Source organism: Syngnathus leptorhynchus, chromosome 6, assembly GCF_054491065.1.
Source record: "Syngnathus leptorhynchus isolate UIUO chromosome 6, UIUO_Slep, whole genome shotgun sequence".
NCBI lineage: Eukaryota > Metazoa > Chordata > Actinopteri > Syngnathiformes > Syngnathidae > Syngnathus > Syngnathus leptorhynchus.
In genome coordinates this window covers 155,242-182,283 of record NC_141200.1, presented here as the reverse complement: position 1 = coordinate 182,283, position 27,042 = coordinate 155,242, and the positions used below count along the sequence as shown (strand labels likewise).

Sequence of the window (27,042 nt, the reverse complement as noted above, 5' to 3'; positions counted from 1 at the left end):
GATGTATTTAAACCGTGCCCCCCCCCCCCCCGTGTGTGTGTGTCTCCCGTCGTCCTGCTCGTCCAAGGTCTTGTGTGGAGGATCCCGGTCAGATTCTGTTCCGTGTCCGAGTTTGCCTGTCTGCTGTCCGTGAGTCTCTGTCCCGTCCCGTTTGTTTGCCAACCTTGGTCCGAGCTGCATTTGGTCGCCCTGCTCCAATCAGTTCGTGACAGTTTGGACTTTGCTTTCCTTTCCTTTTTTATATTGAAAAAAAAAAAGGCGTCGGAGCATTCAATGCTTACTTTATTGAAAATAGATGACATTCTTCACAATACAAAATAATACAGACTGCATATCACGTCCAGTATAAAAAAAGAGGAAGTACTAAAAAAAAAAGGCTTTTCATTCATTGGAAGTTGGCAGGCTAGCACCCAAAATGAAGGCACAGCCGGTACGATCTGAGAAGCAGAGCAGAGTAGAGTGCATACGTTGCATATACAAAGAAGGATGAGCGCAGGAGCGTCGGGGCTCGCTCGCCCGCTCGCCCGCCTTTAGCAGCTAGCGCTATGGCTAGCTAGCTAGCTTTTTTTTTTTTTAACTGAGTGCTTTCACCACTGCAACCTCAAGCAACCCAAGTGCAAAAAACCCCCCACGACAAAACCCAATGAGGTCACAAAACAATCTCAAGAGAATGTCGAGCAGAATGACGAGCGACGGGGCCGCATCCCTCACGCTTTGCGGGTACTGGGGGGCGAAGAGGAGGGTGTTCCTTCCAGGCTTGGCAGGGGGAGAGGCATGTGTCCGTTGATTAGGCTGGGGAACTGTGGGTGGAGGAAGAGAAAGGCAGGCGGGCCCACAGGCAGGCCCACAGTTGGGGTCAGCAGAAGGAAGGAAGCACTGTGAAAGGCTGCCTTTCCGCTGAGGAACCGCCGCATTGTCACAGCTCAGGCTTCCTGTTATTTGTGTCTCTTCCTGTTCGTCTCTAGTTGTATGATATTGCGTTGCTAGCTGATACAAATTGCCCGGACCCCCAGTGAAGGCTCAGGTAGCAAAGGCACAGGAAGATCCGGGGCGGGGCGGGGCAGGCACGCACGTGACGAGCGAGGATCCGCTCCAGAAACCGGTTGGCCCTGTTCGGGCCGGTCGGCTCCCCTGGGCTCAAACAGGAAGTCTTCCCAGGATTTCCTCTCCGGCGCTACGGTCCTGAAACCGGACACCCCCCGCCCCCCACCGCCCACCCCAGGCGAGCCCCTCCCCGCCGGAGTCGCTGATTAGTCGCACGAGCGTGCTCGTCCGGTCCGATGCGGCAACGCAAAAACATCTTCAAAGTTGTTTGCGATCTACTCTGATACTCGACAGGGTGTGTGTGTGTGTGTGCACTTTTGCAACCAAACTCACCTGAAACAAGGAGCCGTGGCCCTGCAGCCGGGCGGGGCTGAGCGGGGCCACGGGGCTCAGGCTGCTCCAGAAGTGGATGCCGGACAAGAGCGGACTGTGAGCCAGTAGCAGGCCGGAGGGAGTCTGCAAAAGGAGCAGTGAGAAAAAGAGGAGGCGGAGTCAGGAGGAGCGCACGCAATGGCCTTTTGGGGCTAATGCAAAACATGCTGAAAATGCAAAACGGAGCAGAGCGGAGCAGAGCGGAGCAGAGCAGAGCACCAGCTTCTCTGGCCTCTGGAAAAACAAACTGGCGGAGCAGGAAGGAAGTCTGCGGTTTCTCCTCTGGAATACAGAAGTGACGTTAGAGCGTGGAGGGAGGGAGGGAGGGAGGGGGTTGTTGTTGACCGAGGGGGGGGCAACATATGAAATCAATTTCTCTCTGGGTCTTCTGCTCTTCCCCCAACCCAACCCGGTGTCACCTCCGAGAAACGAGCCAGTGTTGCAGGCATCCCGCTCGCATTATTAATGCAATTATTGGAGCATATGGCATCACTTAAGAGCCTGCCCCGCCCCCACTGCACCCCTCTGCTCGCGCTTTTGCTTGACAGCGAAAAAATGTGACGGCACCAAATGGCAACGAAGCAACGCGGTCGTTTGATGACATCCGTCCAAAATTTTGCCTCCGCAACAAAGACGGACGGCGTCGGGCCTCGTTTGAAGCTATCGGCCGCCGATACCTGAAGCCGATCAAACGAACAAACCAAAATCGGGCATCTGCTCCAAAAGGCGACCCATAAGAAGACCCTTCTTCTGGGTTTGCGCTGAGCGTGACTGTAGTATACCGCCTCCTGGTGGCCAAGGGAACCGGCGGTGACTCGAAAGGCACGAGGCTGCCGACGCGTGGGCTCGCATTTCAGAAGACGGGAGCCGAGACCATTGCCGAGACTTAACGACACTTCTGCTCCGCAGGTAAGCTCGGTGAAAAGCATTTAACGTGATTGATCACAAGGCTCCGCTCCACTTAGCAGCTTGTAATGCAAGTATGCTATTCGTTGTCCCCCCCCCCCCCCGGCCATAACGAAGGAGCGCTCGCATTCCTGACAAAAAAGGCTCATGTCAGGTGGGAGTCAAAATGATGCTCACCTGCGCCGTGAAGAAGGCGGGCGTGAGCGATCCGGACGGCAGCGCCGGACTGTTGAGGGCGATGGAGCCAATGTCGCTGGCCGCCAGTAGCAGGGAGGGGGCTGAGATGTCCAGAGCTTTTGGCTTTTTGCTTTTGGCCGGGAGTCCTTCACTACAACTGGAGGACGAGGAGGCGGAGCTTCCGCCGCCGGCCCGCTTTTCCGGAGGAGGCGGCGGCGGCAGGCCTCGCTCCCTGCGGCCGGACGAGAGGTTGAGGGGCTGGGCGCTCGCCTCCGTCAAGTCCCGCTCCTCCTCGTCCTCCCGCTCGCGGCCCGGCGACGCGGCGGCCGAGACGTAGGCTTCGGCGTTGGCGCCGAAGCGGATGACGGAGCGCGGCTGGTGGCGCAGCGCCCGCAGCAGCTCGGGCCGGTGGCGCAGCGAGGCCACGCTGAAGGAGGAGTAGAGGCCCGAGCGCAGGTAGTCGTTGCGGCTTCCCAAGGCGGCGGCGGCCGCCGCCACCCGCGCCCTCCTCCGGCACTCGTCGGCCTCGTCCTCGGCCTCCTCCTCCTCCTCGTCCACGTCGGCGGGCCGGCCCTCCCGCGGGGGGAGCCTCCCGGAAGCCAGGCCCATCTCCACCATCTGCGGGTCCATCTTGAGGATCTCGGGGAAGGAGACAAACTTGTAGACAAACTTCTGGCCGATCACCTTCTTGATGATGTTCTGGCGGGAAGAAAAAGCAAACGGCGTTGACGCAGCCAGGCCGGGACGGGACGGCCTTCGGACTGGCGTGAGCGAGAACGGCGCCGCTACGTAGTTGACCTTGTCGTAGTAGTAGCGCAGGGCGCGGCTGAGCTTGTCGTAGTTCATGTTGGTCTTGTTCTTGCGCAGCCCCCACAGCTTGGCCACCTCCTCGGACTTGAGCAGCTTGAACTCGCCGTCGGCCGACGTCCAGCAGATCAGGTGCTTGTGGCTCTGGTCCAGCAGCAGCTGCAGCAGGAACTGCCACAGGGTGATGGCGCTGTCCATCGCTGCCTGCCTGGCTGCCACATGTACAAAGGAAGGAAGTGAGGATGAATTCTCTTGGCTCACCTTGCCAGTCTTTACATTTGCACGCATTGGACTCTTGCGGCAGGTGTGATGTGAGGCGCGCTCTCAACAACATGGAGCGAGCGACGAGCGGGCGGGCGGGCGCGGCCGCCGTTTTAGTAGCGGCCGCGTCAAACTACAAAGCTGTCAAAGTCAGGACTTCCCGCCTTTCAAGGACGAATGGGCCGGCCGAGGGGATCCCTCGCTCTCTCGCTCTCTCGCTTCCCCGCGCCGCCCACTGGCACTTCCCAGCGGTGACAAGATCAACGTCTTCCTTCCGCCCTCAATCCACGGGGACAGTACAGCTAAGAAAAACATCGCTTTGTTTTTTTTACACTCAGTCCCAAGTCGCCGGGCGCAGTACCACGTTGGGCCACAACACGCTGGGCAGCACTGAGCTCTATGCGTGCGGCAAGAAGAAGAGGCGGAGAAGATCCCCGGCGACCGACGGCCGTCCTTGCCAATCAATCTTGTGAGTATGATTGAACAGACGAAAACCTAGGTGGCGCTACTCCATATTGTTGAGAAGCGATTCGTGATATGCAGTAAATGTGTCATTGAGGTCAACAGCGGCTGCTCCCTTCCTGGCCAGCCGCTGGCTGACCGGCGGCCGCCGCCGGCGTTCTTCTCGCGGGCATTCCTCAGCCGGGACGTGTGCCGGCTCGGGGCCGGCTGGCTCGGGGCCGCCGTCCCCACAAAGCCCCCCAGTGTGTCGGCCCGACGGACGGAAACTCTTAATGAGATTAGTCGACGGCCGCGCGCGGCGCAGACATTACTCGGTCCTGACCGCATCTCGCCCGCTTCCTGTCGGTTTGATGTGGAAAAAGTCCACGTTGTCGCCATTCTTCTGCCTCCGCGCTTGGATTTTGTTTGTTTGCGTGTTGTGGCTTCGCAGCCGTTTTTGCCGGGCGACGGGGGGGCCGATTTGTCATTTCCATTTTGGCTTTCACCTTTGGCCAATTGAAAGGGCATTTTCGAAATGCTTAGAACGGTTCCCATTTAGGTCCAAACGGCTTCTCGGTAGACTCGACGCTGGATCTCCAAAGTCGGTTGTGGGAAGCCAAAGTGAGCAATTTGCTGAAATACTGTTAGTTCCCGAAAGAGGCGCTCCAATTTGGATTTTTAGGAAGTGCTGAGCGCACGCACAATCGACGAACACGGACGCAGTAGAAGGCATGCAAAATGTTCCCCGGAAAATGTCAATGTCGTTTGATACGATTGTTTTCCACCCTTCGCATTGTGCACACAAGGTTAAAAAGAGCTGGTAGTCAGTCGTTCTCTAGTTAGGCCATCTATTTAGTTGGTTACTAGTCAACGAGTTGGTAGTTACTAGCGAGTTACTCGAGCTCGTCTCTATCTTTTCTAATGGAAAAGCTACAAAGAACCTGAAAAGTCTGTACGTGGCAAAAGTTAGCCACCAAGAAGTTTATAAAGTCAAACAAAGGCCGGCGGTGCAAAAGTCGAAATGAGTAGTTTTCTGTTTGTTTGTTTTTTCTTCTCTTTCTCTCTTTCTCTCTCCCCAAGCTGCACACCGGAAGAATGAAGACAAGCTGCTATTCACATCGAAAAAGTGCTGCGTGCGTTCACTGGCTTTGCTCGACGCCGCGACTCGAGTGAGTCCGAACGGAGGCGCAACTAACTTTGGTCGGATGCTAAATGTTTACCTGCTGCGATCACTTCCGTGGCCTTTCTTCGCCGCCGAGGAACTTTAGCGCGACGCCGCCGGAGAAGTGGGTTGTTTTTCCATGCTTGCTACACGGCTTGTGCTCGGCCTGAAATCGGATCCTGCGCTTTTTCTTTCTCCGAGCAGGAAGTCGGTCGGAGCAGGCAGACGCGGAGCCGGCGGCTCACTTCCTCTCGCCGACGATTCCCCAGGCGCTCTGCCTGCCGTCTGTGTAAACACACTTTTCCTCCCCTCCTCTTTGCCTCTGCTGCTGCCCACCCGCTGACGGACGCCAGTCGGCACACATGGCGAGCGACACAGACGGAGAGAGAGAGAGAGAGAGAGAGCGCGGGGGGCGGGCAGGGGGCAGGGGGGGGGGGGGGGTGAAAAATCCGACGGCCCCTGAACTGACATCATCGCTCTGCGGTGCCTTCAGGGAAGCTTTGTCAATATGAGCTCCCTCCCTCCCTCCCTCCCCCCCGCTCCGGTCGCTTTAAAGTGGGCCCAGACATTACTTCGCTTCTCCTTCAGTCACTTTTAAAGCCGACTCGCCAAAAATGAACATCACATTATGATTGACGTGTGTCACGGTGCCTCCTTCGATAATCCGAATTTCTGCAAGTCGTGCGAAACGTTTTGAGGAATGATAGATAAGGAGACGGCGGCCCAAAGCACCTGCTTAGGCTCTCGCGACCACTTGGGGGCACCCAAGTGTCATTAACGCTTTACAGACTATCCCGTACTTTGTATTTGGATTGGCAATAGTAACGAGGAAGAGCAGTTAGGTCATGAATAAAGAAAAGAAAAAGCAATATGGTGTTCAGATCACTTATTTTCGGTAGAATAGTTTTAAGAGCTAAGCAGTTGATTTGATAGAGGTTTTGAAAGCAACTTGGTCAACTTGACTAGGTTTTGAAAGCGTTTTGTCACGTATTTGCTTGAGCCACGTCTAATCTCATGAGAATTTCCGGAATCAGGCCGCAAGACCTGCGCGATTTTCTTTCCAAAAGTTGGGATTTCGGTTCGGCGGGCGACTGCTGTTTTGTCCCAACGCCGGAGGAAAAGGGGCGTGTTCTTGGCCACAACCAGTGCGTCCGGCCTGGTTGAGGCGTGGCCCCTTGGCCGCTGAGGCGTCTGATTGGTCCCGTCCGCTGCTTCGCCGGTACCTTGTGGAGGTCCTGCGACCCACCTCGGCACTCAGCCATGCCTCGCTTCACCGTCCACATCCGAGATGAGTGGCTGACGGTGCCGTGCCGGGACAGCTCGTCCAACATCCGCTGGCTCGGCCACGAAGCTCTCAAACGCTACACCAAGAACAAGCCGGACAACGGCGGCATCCCGGCGCTCAAGGACGCCCGCTTCGTGGTGCGCAGGTGCCAGGGGCTCGGCCTGCTCGACGCCGACGACACCATCGACGACGTCCTGGAGGATAATGACTTTGTCGAGCTGGGTGAGGAAAACGGGGGGCTGCGCTGGGCTAAGGTGCGGTAAGGTGCGGTAAGGTGCGGTAAGGTGCGGTAAGGTGCGGTAAGGTGCAGTGGCTCTCGCGCCCTATTCCGATGACTTTCAACGTGTTGGGCCAAAGTTCTGAAAACGTGTGTCGGGCGGGCGGGCGGGCGGGGTTGTGTGTCGACTTTTGTCACTGTTTGCCCATGTTGCCAAAGCGAGGAAAAACGCTGTGCTGTCGTCGTTGTGCTTGCAGCCATCGAAGGCGACACCATGTGTCCCGACTTCATCCCGTGCGCGCCCGGAGTTTCCCATCTGTATCCATTGCCGCCGCCGCCAATGTAACGCGTCGAATAACGTTTCAACAGTGTCATGTGTTATCCTTACACGAATCACGCCAACCTGAAAATAGCACAGCGGCTTACCGAGAACCCGAAGACGTAAGTCGCCCCCCCCCCCCTTTTTGGGGCCCGATCATTTGACTTTTGTTTGCTCTGCAGTCTATTTGCTTGGATGGCAACAGCCTGACCTCGACCGACTTGGTCAACTTGGGCAGAGGCCTCTACAAGATAACGGTGAGTAACCCTCCAAACGGGCTCCACAGCGCTGATCTTTGACCCTCGCCTTTTGTTTGTCAGCTGGCCCCGGAGGCCGAGAGGAAGGTTGTGCAATCCAGAGAGCTTTTGGACACCATCGTCAAGGAAAACAAAGGTACGGTAGGTCACGTCAACGCAAAGCAAACCAAACCAAACCAAAACATCGAGCTCACTGGTCTTTGTCCTTTCTTGTCGGCAGTGGTTTACGGGATCACCACCGGTTTTGGCAAGTTTGCGCGAACCGTCATTCCTGTCAGCAAACTCAAGTAAAAAGCACCAGAAAAGGTTTTCTCTTCAAATGTCCAGAGCAAAAAGCGGAGAGCGAGCTTGATTTCCTGATTTGTGCAGGGAGCTGCAGGAGAACCTGGTGCGCTCGCACTCGGCAGGTACGCCAGACGGACACCATTGCGAGCGGCTTTCAAATTGAAGTTGAAAGCAACGTGCCGGCCGCTGTCGCGCAGGGGTGGGCAACCCGCTGAGCCCGGAGAGGACCCGCATGCTGCTGGCTCTGAGGATCAACGTTCTGGCCAAAGGCCACAGCGGCATCTCTCGGGAGACGCTTCACGCCATGATCCAGGCCTTCAACGGTCAGCCGGCCCTTTGATTTGACTCGGTTTGGGCGGCGGCGGCGGCGGGCCATTGGCTGTCGGCTGACGCCGCTCCCGTTGCAGCTTCCTGCCTCTCCTTCGTCCCCGAGAAGGGCACGGTGGGCGCCAGCGGAGACCTGGCGCCGCTCGCTCACTTGGCCCTGGGGCTGATGGGCGAGGGCAAAATGTGGTCCCCCAAGAGCGGTTGGGCCGACGCCAAATACGTAAGCCGCCCCCCCGCCGTCTCCTCTGGTCGGAGGTCCGGCAGCAGAGCATGTTTGCCTTTGACGACCCTCGACCCTTCACGTGTAGGTCCTGGAGGCCCACGGGCTAAAGCCGATATCGCTGAAGCCCAAAGAGGTAATGTTGCAAAACAAGCGCTCGCGTTGATATTTGCATGCAAAGACGAGGACCTCGGTCGAGTCCGCCGGGACCGCATTGCGTCATCCGTCCCGACTGAGAAGGGGAGGGGCGGATAAGAGGAGATAATCTACTCTTCCGTTTGATGGCTTTTGTGGGGGCCTGCTCTCACACGCACACACAGTACAGAGTGAATGACCTTGAGAGCGAATGTGAAAAGCGGGCTTCGGGCCGCTGGCTTTCCGTGGCATCCTTCCGACACAGCGCGCGCGCGCGCGTCTTCCTCCGCCTCTCGGCAGGGCCTGGCTCTGATCAACGGCACCCAGATGATTACCTCGCTGGGGGCGGAGGCCGTGGAGCGGGCACAGGCCGTGGCTCGCCAGGCCGACATCATCGCCGCGCTCACCTTGGAGGTGCTGAAGGGAACCACCAAGGCCTTTGACAGCGGTGAGACAGCGCCCGCCCGCCTCAGCAGCTTGCCCGCCCGCCCGCCCCAGCGTCAAGGTGTGTCGTTTGCGCAGACATCCACTCGCTGAGGCCCCACCCGGGACAAACGGAGGTGGCCCTGCGCTTCCGCTCGCTGTTGGACTCGGATCACCATCCGTCCGAGATTGCCGGTGGGTGGCGGAAGCTGAAGAAGATCCATGCGCGCGCCCGCCCGCCCGCCCGCCCGCCCTGCCTGCTTTGAAAATGCCTTTTGTGCCCGTCCAGAGAGCCATCGCTTCTGCGACAGAGTCCAGGACGCTTACACCATGCGTTGCTGTCCTCAGGTAAAGCGCTTTCCCATTGGCACAATTGTCATCTTTTCCAGCAGGGATTCAAAGCCACCACTGCTTTTATTTGATTTTGCACCGTCACAGCTTTATTTGACATCATTTCACAAAATTAGCTAGAAAATAAATCCATTCCACTTTGAAAAATGTTCCAATCATTTTCTAATTTGGCGGTTGACAACCGCCGTCGTTTCCTTCCTTCCTTCCTTCCTTCCTTCCTTCCTTCCTTCCTTCCTTCCTTCCTTCCTTCCTTCCTTCCTTCCTTCCTTCCTTCCTTCCTTCCTTCCTTCCTTCCTTCCTTCCTTCCATCGCCCTGCTTTTTGTTCCCCATCCGCTCCAAGGTCCACGGCATTGCCAACGACACCATCCAGTTTGTCCTGAACATCATCAACACTGAAATCAACAGCGCCACGGACAACCCCGTATCCTTCTCTAGAGAAATGAGCCTCGCGGAGAGAATATGGTCCGCCGTGACTTTTTCCTATTGACTGTACGAGATGGTGTTTGCCGAAAGAGGGGAGACCATCTCGGGCGGCAACTTCCACGGCGAGTACCCGGCCAAGGTAGGTTGCAAGCTAGCGACTTCTTAGAGCCAATGTTTTGTCGGTCACTTCTTCCCTCCCTCCCTCCCTTCAACCTTGGCCTCGCCATCAGGCTCTGGACTTTCTGGCCATCGGGATCCACGAGCTGGCCTCCATCAGCGAGAGGAGGATCGAGAGGTTGTGCAACCCGTCGCTGAGCGAGCTGCCGGCCTTCCTGGTCAACGAGGGGGGTCTCAACTCGGGCTTCATGATCGCGCATTGCACGGCCGCCGCTTTGGGTGCGTAGATGGGTGCGGCTCCCCCCCGCGGCTTATCGACCTCCTCCCTAATTTTCCGTCTCCAGTTTCAGAGAATAAAGCTTTGTGCCATCCTTCCTCTGTGGACTCGTTGTCAACTAGCGCCGCCACGGAGGACCACGTCTCCATGGGGGGCTGGGCGGCCCGCAAGGCCCTGAGGGTGGTGGAGCACGTGGAGCAAGGTAGGGAAACATCTACGGAGGTGAAGCTGGATGCCTCGTTGTGTCACTGTGCTCCCAAAACGCCACCCGCTGTGCTCTGCTGTGCTGTGCTGTGCTCTGCGCTCGCTCAGTTCTGGCCATTGAGCTGTTGGCGGCCTGCCAGGGCATCGAGTTCCTCCGCCCGCTGCGCACCACCACGCCGCTGGAAAAGGTCTACGACCTGGTGCGCAGCGTGGTCAAGTAAGTCAAACACACCAGGGAGGGCCAAGGTACGGCCACGCTGGAAGGGAGCCGGCCGGAGGCCCGTTAATATTTAGCCACTGCTCCACTTGCGCAGGCCCTGGATTAAGGACCGATTCATGTCCCCGGACATCGAGGCCGTGCATCGTCTCCTGCTGGACCAGAAGGCGAGTGCGCCGCCGCCGCCCCCCCAAAGGCGTCTGTCCGTTGACCTCTTTTGTCAAAACCTGGCAGGTGTGGACCGTGGCCAAGCCTTACATCGACAAATATCAGACAGAGTACATCCCCGAATCCCGTCCCGTCTCTCCGACCGCCTTCTCGCTGGAGTCGCCTCCGTCGCCCAGGAAGCGCTGTCGCCACGAATGAAGGCGCCTTGGCCGCCCCAACCACTGGCTCATAATTGATCCTTAATGCAGGGTGGTCTTGTTTTGGGCGGCCGGCCGGCCAGCCCTCCCTCCTTTCCTCTGGCACAAGCTGTCTGTCTGTCTGTCTGTCCGTCCGTCCGTCCGCTTACTTTTACTCACCTCCGCCGTCCGTCTGTGAGTCTGATGGTAGCGTTTGTCTTCTTTCCATCCAAGTCGTAGCGTGATCGAAATGAAGGAAAATCAAAATGGCGTCGGGACCGGGAGCAGGCGGTGACGTTGGTCGTGGTGGTTTTGACAGCGCTTGAAAATGAAGAGGCGCATTTGCTGTCGTTTTCATTGGTCGACAATTCCAAATTCAGTCAGCGTTGTGGTCACGTGAGCGGCATTTTGGTGGGTGGCGTGCTAAAGTGTCCACGGCGCCGCCGCCGTTTCCTCCTAATCTTCGGCGACGACGTGGCTATTCTCATTGGCCTCACATCTACCTCAGCCATTGTACTTCGCTGCCTTCCACTCTGATATTTGAAATGCTGTTGTATGAACTGACACATCATGACTGTATGTGCAATTCTTAGATAGCCAGCCAGCAAATACAACTTTGAAAAGAATTGTGTCTGTCAATGTCTTGTTTGAGCAGTTTATGATTGAATTCACATTCTTAGATGGCCAGCAAATACAACTTTGTCAATGTTTATGATTGAATTCACATTGGGATTTTTCATTTTCGGTCAGGGCCGACTTACAAATGAAGTCTTACAAAGTTGGAGAGCAAAAAATGGCATTCAGTATCTGTTCTTCATTTCACACCTTTTGTCTCGGCTACAATGACTATGTGCTGTACATGTCACTTTGAAAATGTAGATTGCAGCAAACCGTCCAGTTTTTGTGTTTGTTTTGGGGCAGCATGACATCTATGCAAGTTAGTAAGATTTTTTTTTTTTTGGTGCACGTGTTTTTTTGTAAGAAATAAAAGTTACAGGCACTGTCAGTAAAAAAAAATAATTTGTACTGGAGTGCAACTCACCCTTGTGCTTTTTTTTTTCTTTCTTTCTTTCTTTTACAAAACAGGTTTTCTGCACAAATAAGTCTCTGACTACATTTGTCAAATCTGCTTTGCTTTAAATTAAAACATGCTGCTGCGATTTGTAAACATGGCGACGCCTAAAAGAACTCAAGGAACGAGTAGTGGGGAAAAAAAAAATTCCTTCGAGCCGGATTTGAACCAGCGACCTAAGGATTTCAGCCGTTAGCCTCTACAGTCCTCCGCTCTACCAACTGAGCTATCGAAGGGACGGGGGCAAAATGGTGACGCAGACTTTATAACTACCACCAAAACCGAGTGACCATTAATAGATGCGTTACGTTTTGCGCCATAAATCGTGAAGCGTTGTCCAGTCGGAAAGAAGCGGAAGCCTGTCAAGTTGTCACTTGTTTTCCTTCGCTTTGCTGCATGTGTGTCTATTAGGTGAGATAATCTCATGTACGTTTTGATGCTCATATCTGTACAATTCTTTTTATTACTTTATATAAACATAACTGCTCAATCAGAACACGAATACAACACACAACTGTAGGAAGACACACGCGGGAGCGCGCGCGCGCGCACACAGCGGGGTGACGCCCCCACACTCAGGTACGAAATGGTCATGTGACAAGTTCCCGCCTTTCCGGGCAGTATCAAAGAAGCTGACCTGTTGCTTCATCAGCTGCCGTGCCATGTGTACCGGCCGCCATTAAACAAGCCAAGATCTTGCCAATAAAGAACCAGCTCTATACTCCACGTTTTTGTTTTCCTGGCTCAACCTCGGACATCCCGCACAACACGCAACAGCTTCTTCAAAGAAGGCGAAAAAGCTAGCGAACACCTGGCAGCAAACGCACCTCGTCTTGTCTCCAGAAAACATCGCAACCATGTTAACACGACAATTGAAAAGCTAGGTAACCGTCTGCGGCGCGGGCGGCGCATGGCGGCGCGGCGTGGCGGCGCGGCGACGCGTCACTCCTCTGTTCTGACGTCAAAAGGTCAAATGCCGACCAAGGCACGTAATAAAGTGGCTAATCATGGGATAATTGTCCTGAATTGTATATGTATTTTGAACATGTAGTATGTACTCTGATATAGAAACGTACTCGTAACAGAACTAAAGTAACCAGTAGGTGGTGCTGTTGTAAAGTTGTAAGCGCATGTCATATGATTTGTGGAAGTAGGATTTGTTGTTTTCATGACGCTAGGGTTTCGGGCAACATCACGTTAATACAGATTGACGCCGCTTTTAAGAAATGATACAATATGGATCAATTGACGGTGTCAATCAAAGATGAGTTTGGTCTTTTTGATGGCGTACGCAAAATGAAGTGTCCATTCTTTCCCAGTGAGCTGAAAATTGTGTGCTGGCTGCAGAGATGGTTCGTGTGTGCCAAAAGCGAAGGGTAGAAGCTCTCCGCGCAAATGAACACGTCCAAACGTCCCGAGCCAACATTGCTGCTGAGGTAAGTAAGAAACAATGCTCTTCATTGCGGCCACGTTGACCAAATCGATTCATCGAATATTTCCTTTTTACTACGTTGTGGCGGAATGTGCTTCTGGCACAATGCAAGGATTTCTCGAGAGTTGTTGACTCAAGGACTGAAATAAAAATTGGGCTACTTCTTATTGGGCCTTTTAGTGGAAAGAGAAATGGTGAACGGACTGCGCTTGGAATTACACACACTCCCATCCGTCCGTCCGTCCGTCCGTCCGTCCGTCCGTCCATCCGTCCATCCATCCATCCATCCATCCATCCATCCATCCATCCGACAACAGATGGATGGAAACACAAGTTTCTTCTGTCGAAAGCGACGTTCCGTGTCATTTCCCTTCTGATTGATTGACCCGTAGGACATCCGTAACGTGCGTCGCCCTGGAGATGCGTGGCCCGAGCATCTTTGGGACGCTGCGAAGACTTGATGCTGCTGGTGAGGCTGCGCTGGCTTGAAGGGGACGCCTCAAAACGGCACGCCAAGGCACGGCACGCCAAGGAACGCCAAGGCACGGCACGCCAAGGAACGCCAAGGAACGGCACGGCACGGTGGCTTGAAAAATCCACACCCGTCTCCCATCTGACAAAAAGTGGAGGTGTTGAAAGCTTTCCCTGCGAAAATGGTTACTGTTGAAGGCTTTTATAATAGTTTGCCGTCATTCTGTCGAGAGTGGCTTTGTTAGTGTATCTCGGTTTGAATGATTTATTTTGCTTCAACTTCGTTGAGTTTTTGGTAGTTGCGAGTTTGAGTTGTTTTATTTCGCCATGCACCCGCATATGCACAGCAACACGTTTTCTTGTCCTGCAGCGCCCTCTGTAGACTTGCCGCGGCGGCACTGCTTCGGCGTGGCAGCTCGGTGGCGTACGTCTGTCTGTCTGTCTGTCTGTCTGTCCGTCCGTCCGTCCGTCCTCCAAGTTTGCGAGCGAGAAGCAGCTTCCGCCGCCGGCCGGCGCCTCCTCGCGTGACCGCAGTGGAGTCGGCTGGGCGTGCGTGGAAGTGTTGTGACGATGTCCGTCCGCTTTGTATCGCTTGGTGACGCGAGTGACGCGGGCCGGCAGCACTCGTGAGAGAAGTCGCCGTAATCGTCCAAAGCTCAGCTCGTTTGTCGCCTCCTCCACATGACTACCTTGACGCTCTTCCCTCCTTACCCCATTTATTTCTTCGACCAGGTGGGTGCTGGCTGCGCTTGCTTTCTGCCAACCGGCTTGCTTGACTTGTAAACTCTCCTCCCTCCCTCCCTCTCTCTGCTTGCCGAAATTGTAGCCTGCGCCACCGCGAAGTAAGAAGGGCAAAGTTGCCACTGCGGGGAAACCCAAGGAGGACAAGAAGGAAAAAAGGTACGTTTTGTGCACTGCAGCCAGCCTGCCAGCCTGCCAGCCTGAAGCGGTTGTGCCCGTTGAATGTTTTTTGTCGTCGGTCGGTCCCGCAGGGCTGAAAATGGCAAAGAGTTGAAGCTCCTGAAAAAAGTCAAGAGCGACTGTCTCGCCGAGACCTCGGCCAACGAGGAAACCTGCGAAGATGAGTCGACGGACGACGAGAGCGAGGACCCGCTGGCCAGCCAGAAGCGGGCCGCCCCCTGCCTGCTGAACGAATTGGGCCGCCTGCTGCACCGCCACCGGGGCGCCTCCCTGCAGGTGGGCCACCTCTTCAACTACTCGGCCGAGGCGGCGCTCAAGCCGCCCCCGCCGGCCAAAAATGCGCTCCCGCGCAGGGCGGCCAGGAGGAAAAAGTCCTCCAAGAAAAGCTCCAAAGCAAACCAAGACGCAACAGGTCAGGCCCGCCGCCGCCATGCCGCCGCCATGCCGCCGCCATGCCGCCGCCGCCGCCATGCCGCCGCCGCCACGGCCGCCGCCACGGCCGCCGCCATGGCCGCCGCCACGGCCGCCGCCACGGCCGCCGCCACGGCCGCCGCCACGGCCGCCGCCACGGCCGCTCTGCAGCTCCACTCCGTTTGCCGCATTTTGTGTTTTCCCCGTCAGATGACGATGCCTCCGCAGCCGACGAAGCGCCCGGTAAGTACACGCCGCAAGCTTTGGGCGCCCTGCTTTTTGGAAATGAAAACTCACGGCTGGTTGCGCGTGGCTCGCTCCCCGCGGCAGCCGTCAGTCCCACGCCGACGGACGAGATGATCTCCGGCGGCGGTCAAGATCCAGGTGGGTCCCGTCGCGGCTCCGTCGTCGTCCCACCCGTTGCTTTGTCGTCTTGTGAGCGCCGTGGCGCTGTGTCCAGATTGGTTGGCTTTGCCGCTCCAGGCCTTGGGTGAAGACACGCCTCCTCCCCGGGGTTTGTGCCAGTGGGTGGTGGAGCGACTTCAGGCCAGCAACAGTTTGCAGTCAGTCCCTTCTCCACTCCTTACTTTAGCGTGTGGCAGCGGTCGGTAGTTGGGAAGCTCCGGCTCAAATCGTCACGAAACGGAGCGCGTTGAAAATGTCAAGTTGTTTTCCCACCCTAACGCCTGGCTTCCGTGCTCCAGCATCAAGCGGCGAGTGTTGGACCAGGTGCCGAGTTCTCCCATCCTCCGCCACTACGTGGACGGCAAGGCCGGAATGAAGAGCCGCAGCGTCTTAAGCGTGGCCGGCGAAGCCGCCGAGGCCACGCCTCAGCGGACGCCGTCGCCGCCGCCGCTCAAGAAGCTCCACTGCAGGTGCGCCGACGGAACCTCCTTCATCTAGTATCCTTTGCGCCGCTTTGGCACTCTCCGCGAGGAAAGCGTCGGCCGGCCGGCCCTTAACCCCGCCCCCTCAGCTACCCGTCGGGCAACATGGCCGTATGCCACAGCCCCTCGGGTCTCCCGGCGGGGGGCTTCTGCACCAACGTCTTTGCCGACAGCCACGCGTCGGCGGTCTTGGCCACCGTCACGGCGTTCGGTCAAGGTTCCGCCTCGCACTCCGTCAGGTTGGCGCCTCCGTCCGCGTCTTTGTTTTTCCCGCCTCGAACAAAGGGATGTCCCTCGTCGCAGCTCGGCGGTGACGGCCCTGTGGGACCGGCACGGCGGCTCGGTGTACGACTGGGAAGGCAACCTCAAGAAGGAGTGGTGCTGGAAGACGGACCGAGAACAGGACAAGATTGTGGTCAAGGTCAGCCCCGGCTGGAATTCCATCAGCTGACGGAGCGCGTGAAAAGCTGCAATCTGTGTGTGCGTGGCAGCTGGCAAAGTGCATCTCGCTGCATCTGCTGAGCGGCACGTCGGCTGTGCTGTGCTTCAAGTGCGAGGACAACAAAGTCCAGCTCCCTCTCTCGGCCCTGCCCTACTCGGCCAAGGAAGCGGTGAGAGAGAGCCACGGCGGCCGAGGGACGGGCAGCGGCTCAACGGCGCCGTTTCTCCCCACGCAGGAGGCCGAGCAGACGTTCCCGGAGGCCTCGGCGGGGGCCTCGGCGGGGACCCCGTCGGCGCGATGGACCAAAGGATGTCACGGCACGGGCGAACTGAGCAAAATGCGCAAAAAAGTACGAGACATCCTGGACGCCTGGCTGGATTTGTATCGCAGCGCCACCGGTACCTGTCGCCGCCGCCGCCGCCGCCGCTCGCTCGCGTGCTCGACGCATCGCTCGATGCGTCGCGGAACGTCTCCGGCCGTCACACGCCGCCGCGTCGCGCCCACGTGCAGGTATGAAGCGCAGCGAGAAAAAGCCCAAGACCCCCAGGGGCAAGCACAAGAAGCGGGCGCACGCCTCGGCGCCGCCCGCCAAGAAGTCACCCGAGCGGGCCCACGGCAAGTCGGCCAAGGCCAAAGAGAAAGCGGCGGCCAAACTGGAGTCGCACGGCAAGAAAACGCCGCGGGAAGCCCCGCCCAAGACCAGGCACGCCCTCCCCTCCCCCCACGCTCCCTGGGAGCGACGTGCCAATGACGTGCCTCGTCGCTCTTGCAGGGTACCCGCCAAGAACACCAAGGAGCACAGTATGATCCAGATCGGACCCCTTCGCATCCTGGGAAACATCAAACAGGAGTAAGTCCGCCTTCGCCGTGCTCTTCGACGCCGGCCGTCTGACGTGGCGGCCCCGGGCAGGTTGGTGATCCTTCCCGACCATCCCGACCTGCGTCTGGCGGCCCTGCCCCGCTTGCCCGTGCGCTGTCGGCTGGCGCCGTCGGTGCCGCTCACCGTGTGCCCCCTGCTGCTGCGGGCGGCCCTGCGCAAGCAGCTTACGGGCCCCGCCCCCAGGAGGTGCTGCTGCAGCGCCACGCTGATGCCCGTGCTGCTGGACGCGGAGTACGACGCCTTCGTCACGGGCCAGCCGCGGCACAGCCGGCAGATCCTGGTGGTGGTGGTCACGCTGCCCGTCAAACCCGGGTCGGCGCCGGAGCAGGACGCCGTCCAGCAGCTCTACCGCAAGAGCAACCGGAGCCGAACCATGCCCTGCGCTCAGGTAGGCCAAGCCGGACCGGACCGACCGGACCGTGCCTTAAAGGCGCTTCCTCCCTCCCGCTCCTAATTCGGGGCCGGGCCCTTCCTTCCTTCCTTCGTTCGTTCGTTCGTTCAGTGCCAGATGGACTCCTTTCGCCTGCTGAGGTACGAGGTGTCCACGGGGGCCTTGGGCTGCCCGGTGGACAACATTCTCCTGCAGCATCGCCACAACGTCGCCGCCGGCATGATCCTGGTCAGTGGAGTTCGGGGACGGCGGCCACCTGACTGGAGCGCTGGCTTCTCTCTCACTTTGAATCCAAAGGGACAATACGACGACGTCAAACGTAACAAAATGTCAATGTGTTAGATGTACATCCGAGGGCGACTGATGTTTTTGGGCTACGTCTCCAGCGGTCGCGCCTTCTCCGTCTTGGACCTTCAGAAGCAAATTTTGAGAACCAGGGAGGACTACAGGATGGGTGTCAGCCTCCCTCCCGATTATAAATTCAGGTGGGCAAAGTGGAGCGTTGCCGCCCGACGGCATCCTTATCCATACCCTTGCTTTCCGCTCGCAGCGAGACCGTAAAGGTCAGCGTGAGCGCCCCGGAAGCCTCCAACGCAAATAAAGTGGACGAATCGGCGCTGGCGCTCGCCAATGACGTCGCGGCGGCGGCGACTCACTCGCCTGACAAAGACGACGTCGCCGAGACGTGACGGACTCGGAGGAGAAGAAGAGGAGAGAAAATGGAGCTTGGGAACGACTTATGGTTGGAAAGAGCAGCATGGCAATAAATGTCTCCCCCCCAACGTTTCTTTTGTGCCTCTTTGATTGGCCTGGCCATGTGAAAAAGCCGCACGGCACGGCACGGCACGGCACGGCACGGCACGGCACGGCACGGCACGGCACGGCACGGCACGGCACGGCACGGCACGGCACGGCACGGCACGGCACGGCACGGCACGGCACGGCACGGCACGGCACGGCACGGCACGGCACGGCACGGCACGGCACGGCACGGCACGGCACGGCACGGCACGGCACGGCACAACTGACGATGCAGGTTTGGCAGCACTTTGGCGCCCCCTGCGTATTGTTGGGAGTCCCTACAAGTAGGAAGTTGAGTGAGCTTTGAAATTCACCCACCCAGCCGGTCTACCGAAGCTCCCGCGCGGCTTTCCTGCCTACCTACCTGCCTGCCTGCCTGCCTGCCTGCCTGCCTTCCTTCCTGCCTGCCTTCGCTTGTCGCACGGCACAATCACGCGCAAATGTCGTCAACTTATCTTGACGTTCGCGCCCGGCCGGCCATGAATTTTGGCTGACGGACTGGATCGACGGACGCCAAGATGAAGTCAGGTTAGAAGAGTCCACCACCTCTGTCGTCGCTCGATGTTTCTGGTCACTCTTGAAACGAGCTTCGAGTATGATTTTCCTTCATTTGTGGCTCGAGACAAAATGTCGCCTGGTTTGGCCTGGCCTGGCCTGGTCTGGTCTGGCCTGGACTGGACTGGCTATTTTGCTCGCCTTTCTTGTTGAGTCCTTCACATGTTGACTGGCAGCGGTTCGGGTTTCGCTTCATCCTTTGCCGGTTTGGGTCCTCGTTCTGTTTCGCCTCATCATTTGCTGAAGCAAAGCGTGTTAGGCAGTACGGTACGGTACGGTACGGTCCAGTCCGGTCCGGTCCAGTCCAGCAGAGTACAGTACGCAGGCGTTTCTTGCTGCAGAAATGTCTTCAATTCAATTTGGGAATGGAATGTTGGAAGATTGAGCTCAGTCAGCAGGTGGAAACACTTGCATTATTCAACTAGAAGAAAGAAACTAACAATTCGTTTGAGTTGATCAGCTTCAGTGGAAACAAGATATTACTTATTGTTTTAAAATATACGAGCAAAACCCAGAAAATACCATTTGGTAAGTGCAAGAGCAACTTTTTAGTCCAACAAAATCAATGTTTGTTGAACGTTTTTTCTGAAAAAAAAACAACCCCCAATTCTGACTGAGATCTTCATCGATAGTGTTAACATTTTGACGTATCTCTCTTCCCAAACAGGAACAAAGATTTTCTTTGTTTCTTTTTCTTCTTATTTTTTCTGGTCTTTCAGATGGTCCGCTCATTTAGCCTGTAGTACTCCCGCCTTTCAACACGCACCCACCAAATTCTGCCTCCTCTCAGCTTCCTCTTCACCAAATTAGCTGGGTGACCCAGTGGAGGAGGAAGCCTTGTGATACATTCCCATTTTATAACATCCCGCCGTCAGCACTGTCAAAGTGAAGCGCGTTGCCCGTATTTGCTCATGTGTGTGCGTGCGTCTCTCCTCAGGCACCGGGTGCAAGCCACCGCTGGCCCCCAAACCCAGTCTGGCCCATCTGCCGCCGCCGCCACCGCCGGTCACGCCTTCATCGGGCCAAAAACAAGTCCCGTGGCAGCGGTCTCCGGGGCCCGGGAGGAAGACCAAACCCCCGCTGGCACCCAAACCCAGCCTCTCCGAGCTGAACTTCAAAGCGGCGGCCGCCGCTCAAAGCCCGCAAACGCCGGGCTTTGAGCGCATCAAGCCAAACTGGGATGCCATTGTTCCCATTTGCCTGTGCAGCCAGAAAAAGTGCCGCTGCCTCCGGGACAGTCACGTCAGCAAAACGGGGAGAGACGTCGAGAAGGGCAGAACCTCAAAGAGCGCATCCCCGGAGAGAAGGACTGACCCTTCCAAAGTCACAGCAGGCAGCCACGCCTCCAACGGCCACCTCCCGAGCCGGAAACCTCCCACGGACAAAAACTCAAATTCCTCCAGACCTCCGATGAAGGTCGGACATCTTCTTTTCAGAATGCTGAGCGAGGAGGAAAACGCCGGCACCCGGGATGGTCCGGAGGAAGGCGCTGATGATGATGGCTCTGAGGAAAAACAACAACCGCTGCCTCTCCCTATCCCGCGGAGACTCCAAAACACCTCGCAGGCCTGCCGGACCGGGGGGGAGATCCCAACCCAGGGGGGGTGGAAAGTGAAAGCGCAGACGGCGGCGGCGGCAGAAGGGAAAGGCGGCGGGTCGTCATCCGTCGGAAGCGGAGCCCCGCTGCCGGCTTTGCCAGCTTTGCCGGCTCTGCCGGCTCTGCCAGCTTTGTCAGCTTTGCCAGCTCTGCCAGCTTCGCCGTCGTCTGGGAGAAAACCATCCCCTACACCCAGGAAAAAGCAGCTATCCACATTTTTGAGCAACGTGGACAGAGAAGACCCGGTCCGGGACAGCCAGGCCTACGCCGGCGAGGCCTCCGCCGGCGAGCTGTCCGTCGACCGAGCGCAGGGCGAAGGAAGCCATGAGCGGGAGGAATCTCCCGCCATCGCAGAATGGGCAGTCCGGGCCAAAACTCAAAAGGTCGTGGCGGCGGATCTTCCTTTCGAGGTGACGACGAGTCACCCAAGCAGCCCGCCCGTTCGGCGCAGGTCCTTTTCCGGCACGGACTCGGTCCATCTGGAAGGAAGTAGGGACTCTTTCAGGAGGCAGCTGGATCTCAAGTTCTCCGTCACGACCAAAGGATCCGCGGCGCCCGACCGGCCGGACCGAGTCGGGCCGGTCCGGCGCTCCTCCTCCCTGGTGGGAGTGGAACAAAGCGTGGACGGGGACCAGCCGGACTACGCCGACTACGAGAACTACTACGAAGAGATCTCCGAATACGAGAACGTCTACTTTGGCGGCTCCGAGAGCTCCGGCGCCACCTGGCAGAGTTACTACGACGACGACGGCATTTATGAGGAACCAGAGGTGTATTTGGATCAAAACGCCCACTTTGACAGGTGCCTGCCTGCCTGCCTGCCTGCCTGCGTGGCTGCCTGCGTGGCTGCCTGCGTGGGTGCCTGCCTGCGTGGCTGCCTGCCTGCCTGCCTGCCTGCCTGGCTGCGTGGCTGCCCGGCTGCGTGGCTGCCTGGCTGCGTGGCTGGCTGCGTTGACCTTTTTTGTCAATTTTGCGCAGTTGAACATGGCTTTTGCGGCCCAACTAAATTGTGGCTCGGCTTAGCTTAGTTTAGCGTCACGTCACGTGCCGCCGCTTGCTAGAAAACACGTCGAGTGGCTCGCAATGAGTCAGCGGGTGTCAACATACCCGTGCGCACGCACGCACGCACGCACCCAATTGCTGCACTCGCTCAATTGGCTGTTAGCTGCCTCGTTTCCGTGCCTAAAGTTCGCAACTTTGGGCTCACGGCAATTTTGTAAAACGTCGGCCTGCTCCGAACGTGACGCGGGCCCCAAAAGAAACAGAGATAAGAAGGCGACGAATCGCAGCTTCCCCTAACCCTCAAAAAACATCCTCCCTCCCTCGCCCGTCATCCTCTGAGCGCTAACTGTTCTCGGGCGGCAGAGGTTCTTTGGACGGAGAAGCGGACGGCAGCGTTTCCGACGACGTGCCTTTTTCTGACGAGGATGACGACGAGGACGACAGCTCCTTCTCGAGTAGAGGAGACAGCGAGCGAGCGGCTCAAAGTGAGGTGAGGGGACCTCTTGGGCCTCCGGGTTCAACTCGAATGAGTCGCGTCATATTTGCATCGGTACGCGAGTGACGGCGACCAAAAGTGAAAAGCTTGCTGAAGTCTTCTTTTTGCTCTGGTCCTTTTTTAGCAACAAAGTGTCTCTCGAAAGCGCAAGCTCCGTCACATCGCCACGGAAATGATGACCTCGGAGGAAGTGTGAGAGGCTTTTGTTTTGCCGCCGTTTGCGTCGCACGCTCACGCTGCACGTTTGCTCCTTAGCTTTGTTGACGTCCTGAAGCTGCTTCACGTGGTAAGTTCTCATCCCGCCACCTTTTTCTTCCAAGCGGTGACGCGGCGAGAGCCTCTGGCGTTTCTCCGGCGACGGCTTTGCGGAATGGCGCTCGATGAACGTCGGCCGCGCAATCGGGGAAGGACGCCGACGAGCGCTCCTTTGGCCCTTTTCTTTTACGCTTTGACTCGAGTGCTAAGTGCTTGGATTTGACATATGCGGACTGGAGACATTTTGTCAAAAGTCATGTCGGCCGGCCGGCCGGCCGGCAGACGGGAAGTATCTGTCACCTCGGCCGTCAGTGAGTCAGAAGCGCCGCCGCTGACTTTCCAGCAAGTGGCGAAGAGTAGTCAGAGGTGGCGCATTTGAATGTTTGGAATTTTCCCACACGTGGCAATTTGCAGGACTTCCGGCACGCCGTGGCCGAGGCGTCGCGGCAAAACGGCAAAGCGGTGATCGAGGAGCGTCTGCTGGAGCGGATCCTCTACTACCTGCCGCAGCTCTACCAACTCAACCGGGACCTGCTGCGAGAGCTGCAGGATCGACTGGCCCGATGGTAGCCGTCGGCGGGACCCGGACCGCCGTTTTGTCGACCCCGACTCAATGGCGCCGGTCACTTTTTGCTTCTCAGGGACCAAACGGAGAAGGTGGCCGACATCTTCCTGAAAAAAGGTCCCTACCTGAAGATGTACTCCACGTACATCCGCGAGTTTGACAAGAATGCGGCGCTACTGGAAGAGCAGAGCAAGAAGAACGCGCCCTTCGCCGCTGTGGTGCGACAATTTGAGGTAACCGCAAAGGGCTGACCTCTTTCTCTTTCTTTCCTGCTTCCTTTCTTGCATTCTTTCTTGCTTGCATTCTTTCTGGCTTGCTTGCATTCTTTCTTTCTTTCTTTCTATCTATCTATCAGTTGATCAAACGTAAGCCAAACGATTTGTGGACCGGGGAACCGGTTTTCAAGCTCACGGCTCCTCCCTCGGCTTTGGGCGGCCGGCCGGCCGGCCTTTGTTTTGAAGGTTTGCGTGTTGGCGTCCACTTCATTTGAGCTTCCCGCTGCAAGCGTTCAATCTTTTTGCTCGTCCCTGACAATTCCACCAAACTGGTGTCCGGACTGTTTGGGCAGATTGCATTTCCTTTGCAGCGGGATCATTTCGGCTCTCGTCATCAGGTTGATCCCAGATTTTCGAGCCAAAGCTCAAGTTTTGATATTTGTGTCCCAGGCCAGTCCTCGTTGCGCCAACTTGGCTCTGAAGCACTACCTGCTGAAGCCCATCCAAAGGATTCCTCAGTACCAGCTCCTGCTCCGAGGTAGGACCTTTGCCACCAAGTCGCTCAGCGCACTGGCACCGCGCTTCCCTCTCGTGGCAAAAACACGCTTGGCGAGATGGGGTTCAATTTTGACACGTTAGCAACTCTGACGTTCGAGTGGCCGCGTCTCAATTTGTCATTATTGAAGTCGCTCCGTCACGCACGAGGGCTTTTTTTTTTTTCCCCCCCTTCTTCTTCCCACTTCCGGCCTGGCGTGCCTTTTTTGCGCAATGAAAAGCTGCACTGAGAGGTCTGCTGAATTGCTCTGGACTGAATAGCCGCACTGTTTTCAGTCTAACGGGACTTTTGGACATCCGCAAATCGGATGAGGGAGGCCGGGCAGGTGCATGTGAAGAATGCTGCTGGCGTCACAATTGTCTCGTAAACACCCCGCAGACTTAAAATGCCAGATTAGGTGGCAGCGGGAATTAGCGAGGCAGCGAGGCAACAAGGCAACAAGGCAACGCTTTGTTTTCTGCAGACTATTTGAAAAACCTGCCCAAAGACTCGGGCGATTACAAAGACACGCAAGGTAAGCGGACGACGTCTGACGGATTGGAACGGCTCATGGGCAACGCTGATCTTTGGCTCCGTCCAGATGCTCTGGCAATCGTTCGCGAGGTGGCCAATCACGCCAACGACATCATGAAGCAAGGGGTAAGAGGCCGCTCGGCCAAAACCGGTCGCTGCCCCAGATAGCGGGAACTCCCTCTACTGAAGGCCATTCGCAAAAATGCTGCCGCAGCACAGACAGACAGACAAGCGTGCTTTGACTTGCGAGCGCGCCGGCGCCGCACCGGCGCCGCACCGGCGCCGCACACGCAAACCAACGGCCGTGTCTTGCATTTTGTCGGGGCGCTAGGATAATTTCCAGAAGCTGATTCAGGTGCAGTGCAGCCTAAACGGCAACCGTGAGATCGTCCAGCCCGGGAGGGTGAGCCGCTTCACCCGTCGTGCCGAGCTGGCTCGCCCTTCCTTCCCTCCCTCCCTCTCGATCCTTTGCCTTGTCTTTTGTGCTAGATCTTCTTGAAGGAGGGCGTCCTCAACAAGCTGTCCAGGAAGCTCATGCAGCCCAGAATGTTCTTCTTGGTAGCGCCGACGTCTTCTTCTCTGAGCATTGAGCGTGGCTTTGCTTTGCTTTGCTGTGCTTTGCTTTGGCGAGGCCAAACGGCGCTTGTGCTTTCCTCCTTCAGTTTAACGACAGCCTGCTGTACACCACGCCCCTTCAGTCGGGCCAGTTCAAGTTCAACAACATGCTGTCTCTGGCGGGGATGAAGGTGAGAGCTCCGCCTCCTCGCCGCCTGGCCGAGGGCTGACGCCCATGTGGACCGTGACAGGTGAGCAGACCGAGCCAGGAGGCCTGTCAGAACGAGTTCATCGTGGAGAGCGTGGAGCGCTCCTTCATCCTCTCTGCAAGGTTCGGGCTCGCCGCCTCCCGGCTCGTCGTCGGCGGCGGCTTTGTGCTGGAACCTTTTTTTTTGGTTTGTTTTGCCGCAGTTCGGCGTCAGAGAGAGACGAGTGGCTCCGGGCCATTTCCGCAGCCATCGACGATTACACCAAGAAGAAAATCACTTTCATATCCGGACAGTCCTGTGACGAGGTAGCGGCAAAGTCCAGCCGCGGCGCCCGTGGCGCCGGGTTGGCGGGCCGTCACCTCTCTGTTTCTTTGAGCGCGCAGGTCCGAGCGAGCGACGGCGCCTCCTCTCTGGGCGCCAAAGCTCCCATCTGGATCCCCGACCCGCGCGCCACCATGTGCATGATCTGCACCTGCGAATTCACGCTGACGTGGAGGCGCCACCACTGCCGAGCCTGCGGCAAGGTCGGCCCGGCCCGGCCCGGCCCGGCCGCCTCCGCCGCGCACCTTCTTGGGGCGAAGAAGGGGCATGGTGACGTCACCCTTTGGCTTTTCCCTGCGCTAGGTGGTGTGCCAGTCGTGTTCCTCCAACAAGCAGAGCCTGGAGTACCTGAAGAACCAGTTGGCCAGAGTGTGCGACCACTGCAACCTGGTGCTGCGGGAGCAGCAAAGTAGGTTTGCTTCCGCCCGCCGCTTTTCCTCAGCCTCGGAGTCTTCAAGCCCTTTGTTGGTCAGGCCAAGAAGATCTCGCCGAGGTGGCCCTTCCCAAAGCCTCCTTTGCTTTCTCTCGCAAATGCAAGCGGATACCGGCGGCCCTCAAAGAGGTGAGCCCTTAAAGAGGCGCCCGCCCCCTTCCGAGACGCCAACCAAGCGGCCGCCCCGCCCCGCCCTCTCTTTCAGGTGACGGCCAGCGCCGACAACTCCTCCATGAGCGGCTACTTGCTGAGGTCCAAGGGCAAGAAGAAGCAGGGCAAGCGCTTGTGGTTCGTCATCAAGGATAAGGTTCTGTACACCTACGCCGCCAGCGAGGTAGGCCGCGGATCGGGCCGGGCCGGGGCCGGGCCCGGCCGAGCCGTCGTCATGGCGGGGCACGGGCACTCCTCTGATGTTTTTGGTGGCGCAGGACGTGGCCGCCTTGGAGAGTCAACCGCTTTTGGGCTTCGTGTTGAAAGTGGACTCGGCCCAAAGGTCCAACTTCAAGCTGTACCACAAAAACACCCTCTACCACAATTTCAAAGCGGACGACGTCCAAACGGCTCAGAGGTAAAATGTAAACAAGAAGTCAAAGGCTGCCACAGTAACTTGAATTTGCACGTGACAGGTGGATCAACACGTTCCGGGAATCGGCAATACTTTAGTCTCTGGAGAGCGACTGCGCCATGTTGACCTTTCATCTCCGGCCCGCCAGGTTTTACCTCAGTGCTCCCAGTTTTCCACCTGGAGACAACGCAGTTCTTCTTTTCAAATAGAATGGAATGCCAGTTGACTTTTTTGTCAGCATCTCACTCTTTTCATACAGAGTTGGATGCGTGCGTGCGTGCGTGCGTGCGTGCGCTATTCACCGTCTTTCTCATCGTGCCATTTTTTACAATAGTATTTGTCTTGTCGTTTGTGGGTTACGTCCGCTTTGGTTGTATTCGCAAGACACCTCGTTATTGGCTGTAGCACCCAATTTTTCTCCCTAAATTATTTTTTGGTAATAGATGTGACCCTCCGGCCACCACCCCCGTTTCAATCAGTCACGATGGTACTTGACTCATTCCAGCGGCTCGCCACCCGTGTTGAGTCAATGGGTTCTCTGTGGGGACCAATAATCACCTGGAATGAGGTGAAGAAGTAAATGCCTCATGTCTTCGCATGTCGTCTGTCATCGCCAATGTTTAAAAATGTGCACATTTCCATAACAAATGTGAATTGCATGAACGTTAGCCAGTCACGGGTCAAAGCGAGAACGGTTTACTTCGTTGGGCTTTAAAGTCATTGCCAAAAACAAGACAGACTTTGCTTAATCACGCACTTGTGGTTTTATGTTTTTAGTGATGATCCCTAAAACTACACATGGTTGTAGAAATTAATATGTAGATACTCAAAAGTGTTTGTATTTCCATCTCTCTTGTACTCGTGCTCAAGAACAACAAATAAGAATTCATGTGACAGTAAAGTATTCACATCCATCTAGTGTTTA

At 57.0% G+C, this 27,042-nt stretch overlaps 4 protein-coding genes and 1 non-coding gene across 12 annotated transcripts; 3 read left to right on the top strand and 2 right to left on the bottom strand.

The window, feature by feature from the left end:
- Positions 1–282: 282 nt before the first annotated feature.
- Positions 283–21,332, bottom strand: LOC147054947 (ETS domain-containing protein Elk-3-like). 3 transcript variants are annotated; one of them, XM_085914963.1, is made up of 5 exons: positions 21,319–21,332; positions 3,298–3,514; positions 2,500–3,198; positions 1,378–1,500; positions 283–800 (listed from the first exon to the last, which is right to left on the bottom strand). In XM_085914963.1, the coding sequence occupies exons 2-5, from the start codon at positions 3,502–3,504 to the stop codon at positions 708–710; spliced, it is 1,122 nt and encodes a 373-aa protein (XP_085771089.1). In that variant the 5' UTR covers positions 3,505–3,514; positions 21,319–21,332; the 3' UTR covers positions 283–707. The 3 variants fall into 3 exon arrangements, with proteins under 3 accessions (XP_085771089.1, XP_085771088.1, XP_085771087.1); XM_085914962.1 differs by lacking the exon at positions 21,319–21,332 and adding an exon at positions 5,229–5,580; XM_085914961.1 differs by lacking the exon at positions 21,319–21,332 and adding an exon at positions 5,229–5,580 and having other exon boundaries at positions 284–800; positions 3,298–3,518.
- hal (histidine ammonia-lyase) lies at positions 6,254–11,613 on the top strand. 2 transcript variants are annotated; one of them, XM_085914404.1, is made up of 20 exons: positions 6,254–6,677; positions 6,930–6,990; positions 7,071–7,113; positions 7,174–7,248; positions 7,312–7,384; positions 7,469–7,535; positions 7,618–7,655; positions 7,731–7,856; positions 7,941–8,080; positions 8,169–8,216; positions 8,516–8,663; positions 8,738–8,833; positions 8,928–8,986; positions 9,331–9,411; positions 9,487–9,552; positions 9,644–9,809; positions 9,875–10,009; positions 10,120–10,228; positions 10,326–10,395; positions 10,463–11,613. In XM_085914404.1, exons 1-20 carry the CDS (start codon positions 6,431–6,433, stop codon positions 10,592–10,594), a joined length of 1,980 nt encoding a protein of 659 aa, XP_085770530.1. In that variant the 5' UTR covers positions 6,254–6,430; the 3' UTR covers positions 10,595–11,613. The 2 variants fall into 2 exon arrangements, with proteins under 2 accessions (XP_085770530.1, XP_085770531.1); XM_085914405.1 differs by having other exon boundaries at positions 6,260–6,677; positions 7,086–7,113.
- trnay-gua (transfer RNA tyrosine (anticodon GUA)) lies at positions 11,793–11,880 on the bottom strand. The gene is given in 2 exon segments: positions 11,793–11,828; positions 11,844–11,880. It is a non-coding gene; the product is annotated as a tRNA-Tyr (tRNA).
- On the top strand, positions 12,250–18,265 carry LOC147054948 (uncharacterized protein C3orf20-like). Of its 5 annotated transcripts, none has more exons than XR_015066431.1 (19): positions 12,250–12,528; positions 12,964–13,080; positions 13,469–14,279; positions 14,374–14,447; positions 14,540–14,880; positions 15,090–15,122; positions 15,210–15,263; positions 15,340–15,442; positions 15,584–15,781; positions 15,856–16,005; positions 16,070–16,187; positions 16,258–16,377; positions 16,444–16,606; positions 16,719–16,911; positions 16,981–17,058; positions 17,119–17,476; positions 17,591–17,798; positions 17,866–17,964; positions 18,030–18,265. XR_015066431.1 is itself a non-coding variant. In XM_085914400.1 (19 exons), exons 3-19 carry the CDS (start codon positions 14,229–14,231, stop codon positions 18,166–18,168), a joined length of 2,433 nt encoding a protein of 810 aa, XP_085770526.1. In that variant the 5' UTR covers positions 12,253–12,528; positions 12,964–13,080; positions 13,469–14,228; the 3' UTR covers positions 18,169–18,265. The 5 variants fall into 5 exon arrangements, 3 of the variants coding, with proteins under 3 accessions (XP_085770527.1, XP_085770526.1, XP_085770529.1); XM_085914400.1 differs by having other exon boundaries at positions 12,253–12,528; positions 17,591–17,707; positions 17,822–17,964; XM_085914403.1 differs by having other exon boundaries at positions 12,254–12,528; positions 17,272–17,476; positions 17,591–17,707; positions 17,822–17,964.
- Positions 18,577–27,042, top strand: LOC147054946 (FYVE, RhoGEF and PH domain-containing protein 6-like). The gene is made up of 21 exons (XM_085914949.1): positions 18,577–18,808; positions 19,773–21,234; positions 21,798–21,924; positions 22,055–22,122; positions 22,186–22,216; positions 22,600–22,751; positions 22,827–22,983; positions 23,416–23,503; positions 23,985–24,035; positions 24,102–24,160; positions 24,366–24,437; positions 24,524–24,592; positions 24,697–24,780; positions 24,841–24,920; positions 25,001–25,103; positions 25,182–25,322; positions 25,423–25,528; positions 25,593–25,681; positions 25,758–25,886; positions 25,981–26,120; positions 26,179–27,042. Exons 1-21 carry the CDS (start codon positions 18,799–18,801, stop codon positions 26,213–26,215), a joined length of 3,255 nt encoding a protein of 1,084 aa, XP_085771075.1. The 5' UTR covers positions 18,577–18,798; the 3' UTR covers positions 26,216–27,042.

Excerpts from the sequence above, each read along its gene's own strand:
- LOC147054947 (XM_085914963.1), bottom strand. The coding sequence starts at position 3,504 with ATGGACAGCGCCATCACCCTGTGGCAGTTCCTGCTGCAGCTGCTGCTG. Across the intron at positions 3,199-3,297 it reads TGCGCTACTACTACGACAAG|AACATCATCAAGAAGGTGAT; the intron begins GTCAACTACGTA and ends TCTTCCCGCCAG. Across the intron at positions 801-1,377 it reads GCCACGGCTCCTTGTTTCAG|TTCCCCAGCCTAATCAACGG; the intron begins GTGAGTTTGGTT and ends CTCCACCCACAG.
- LOC147054946 (XM_085914949.1), top strand. Across the intron at positions 24,438-24,523 it reads AGATCGTCCAGCCCGGGAGG|ATCTTCTTGAAGGAGGGCGT; the intron begins GTGAGCCGCTTC and ends CTTTTGTGCTAG. Across the intron at positions 25,323-25,422 it reads ACTGCCGAGCCTGCGGCAAG|GTGGTGTGCCAGTCGTGTTC; the intron begins GTCGGCCCGGCC and ends TCCCTGCGCTAG.
- hal (XM_085914404.1), top strand. The coding sequence starts at position 6,431 with ATGCCTCGCTTCACCGTCCACATCCGAGATGAGTGGCTGACGGTGCCG. Across the intron at positions 7,385-7,468 it reads CATCGTCAAGGAAAACAAAG|TGGTTTACGGGATCACCACC; the intron begins GTACGGTAGGTC and ends TCTTGTCGGCAG. Across the intron at positions 9,412-9,486 it reads ACAGCGCCACGGACAACCCC|ATGGTGTTTGCCGAAAGAGG; the intron begins GTATCCTTCTCT and ends TGACTGTACGAG.
- LOC147054948 (XM_085914400.1), top strand. The coding sequence starts at position 14,229 with ATGACTACCTTGACGCTCTTCCCTCCTTACCCCATTTATTTCTTCGAC. Across the intron at positions 14,280-14,373 it reads CCATTTATTTCTTCGACCAG|CCTGCGCCACCGCGAAGTAA; the intron begins GTGGGTGCTGGC and ends CCGAAATTGTAG. Across the intron at positions 16,607-16,718 it reads TTTGTATCGCAGCGCCACCG|GTATGAAGCGCAGCGAGAAA; the intron begins GTACCTGTCGCC and ends GCCCACGTGCAG.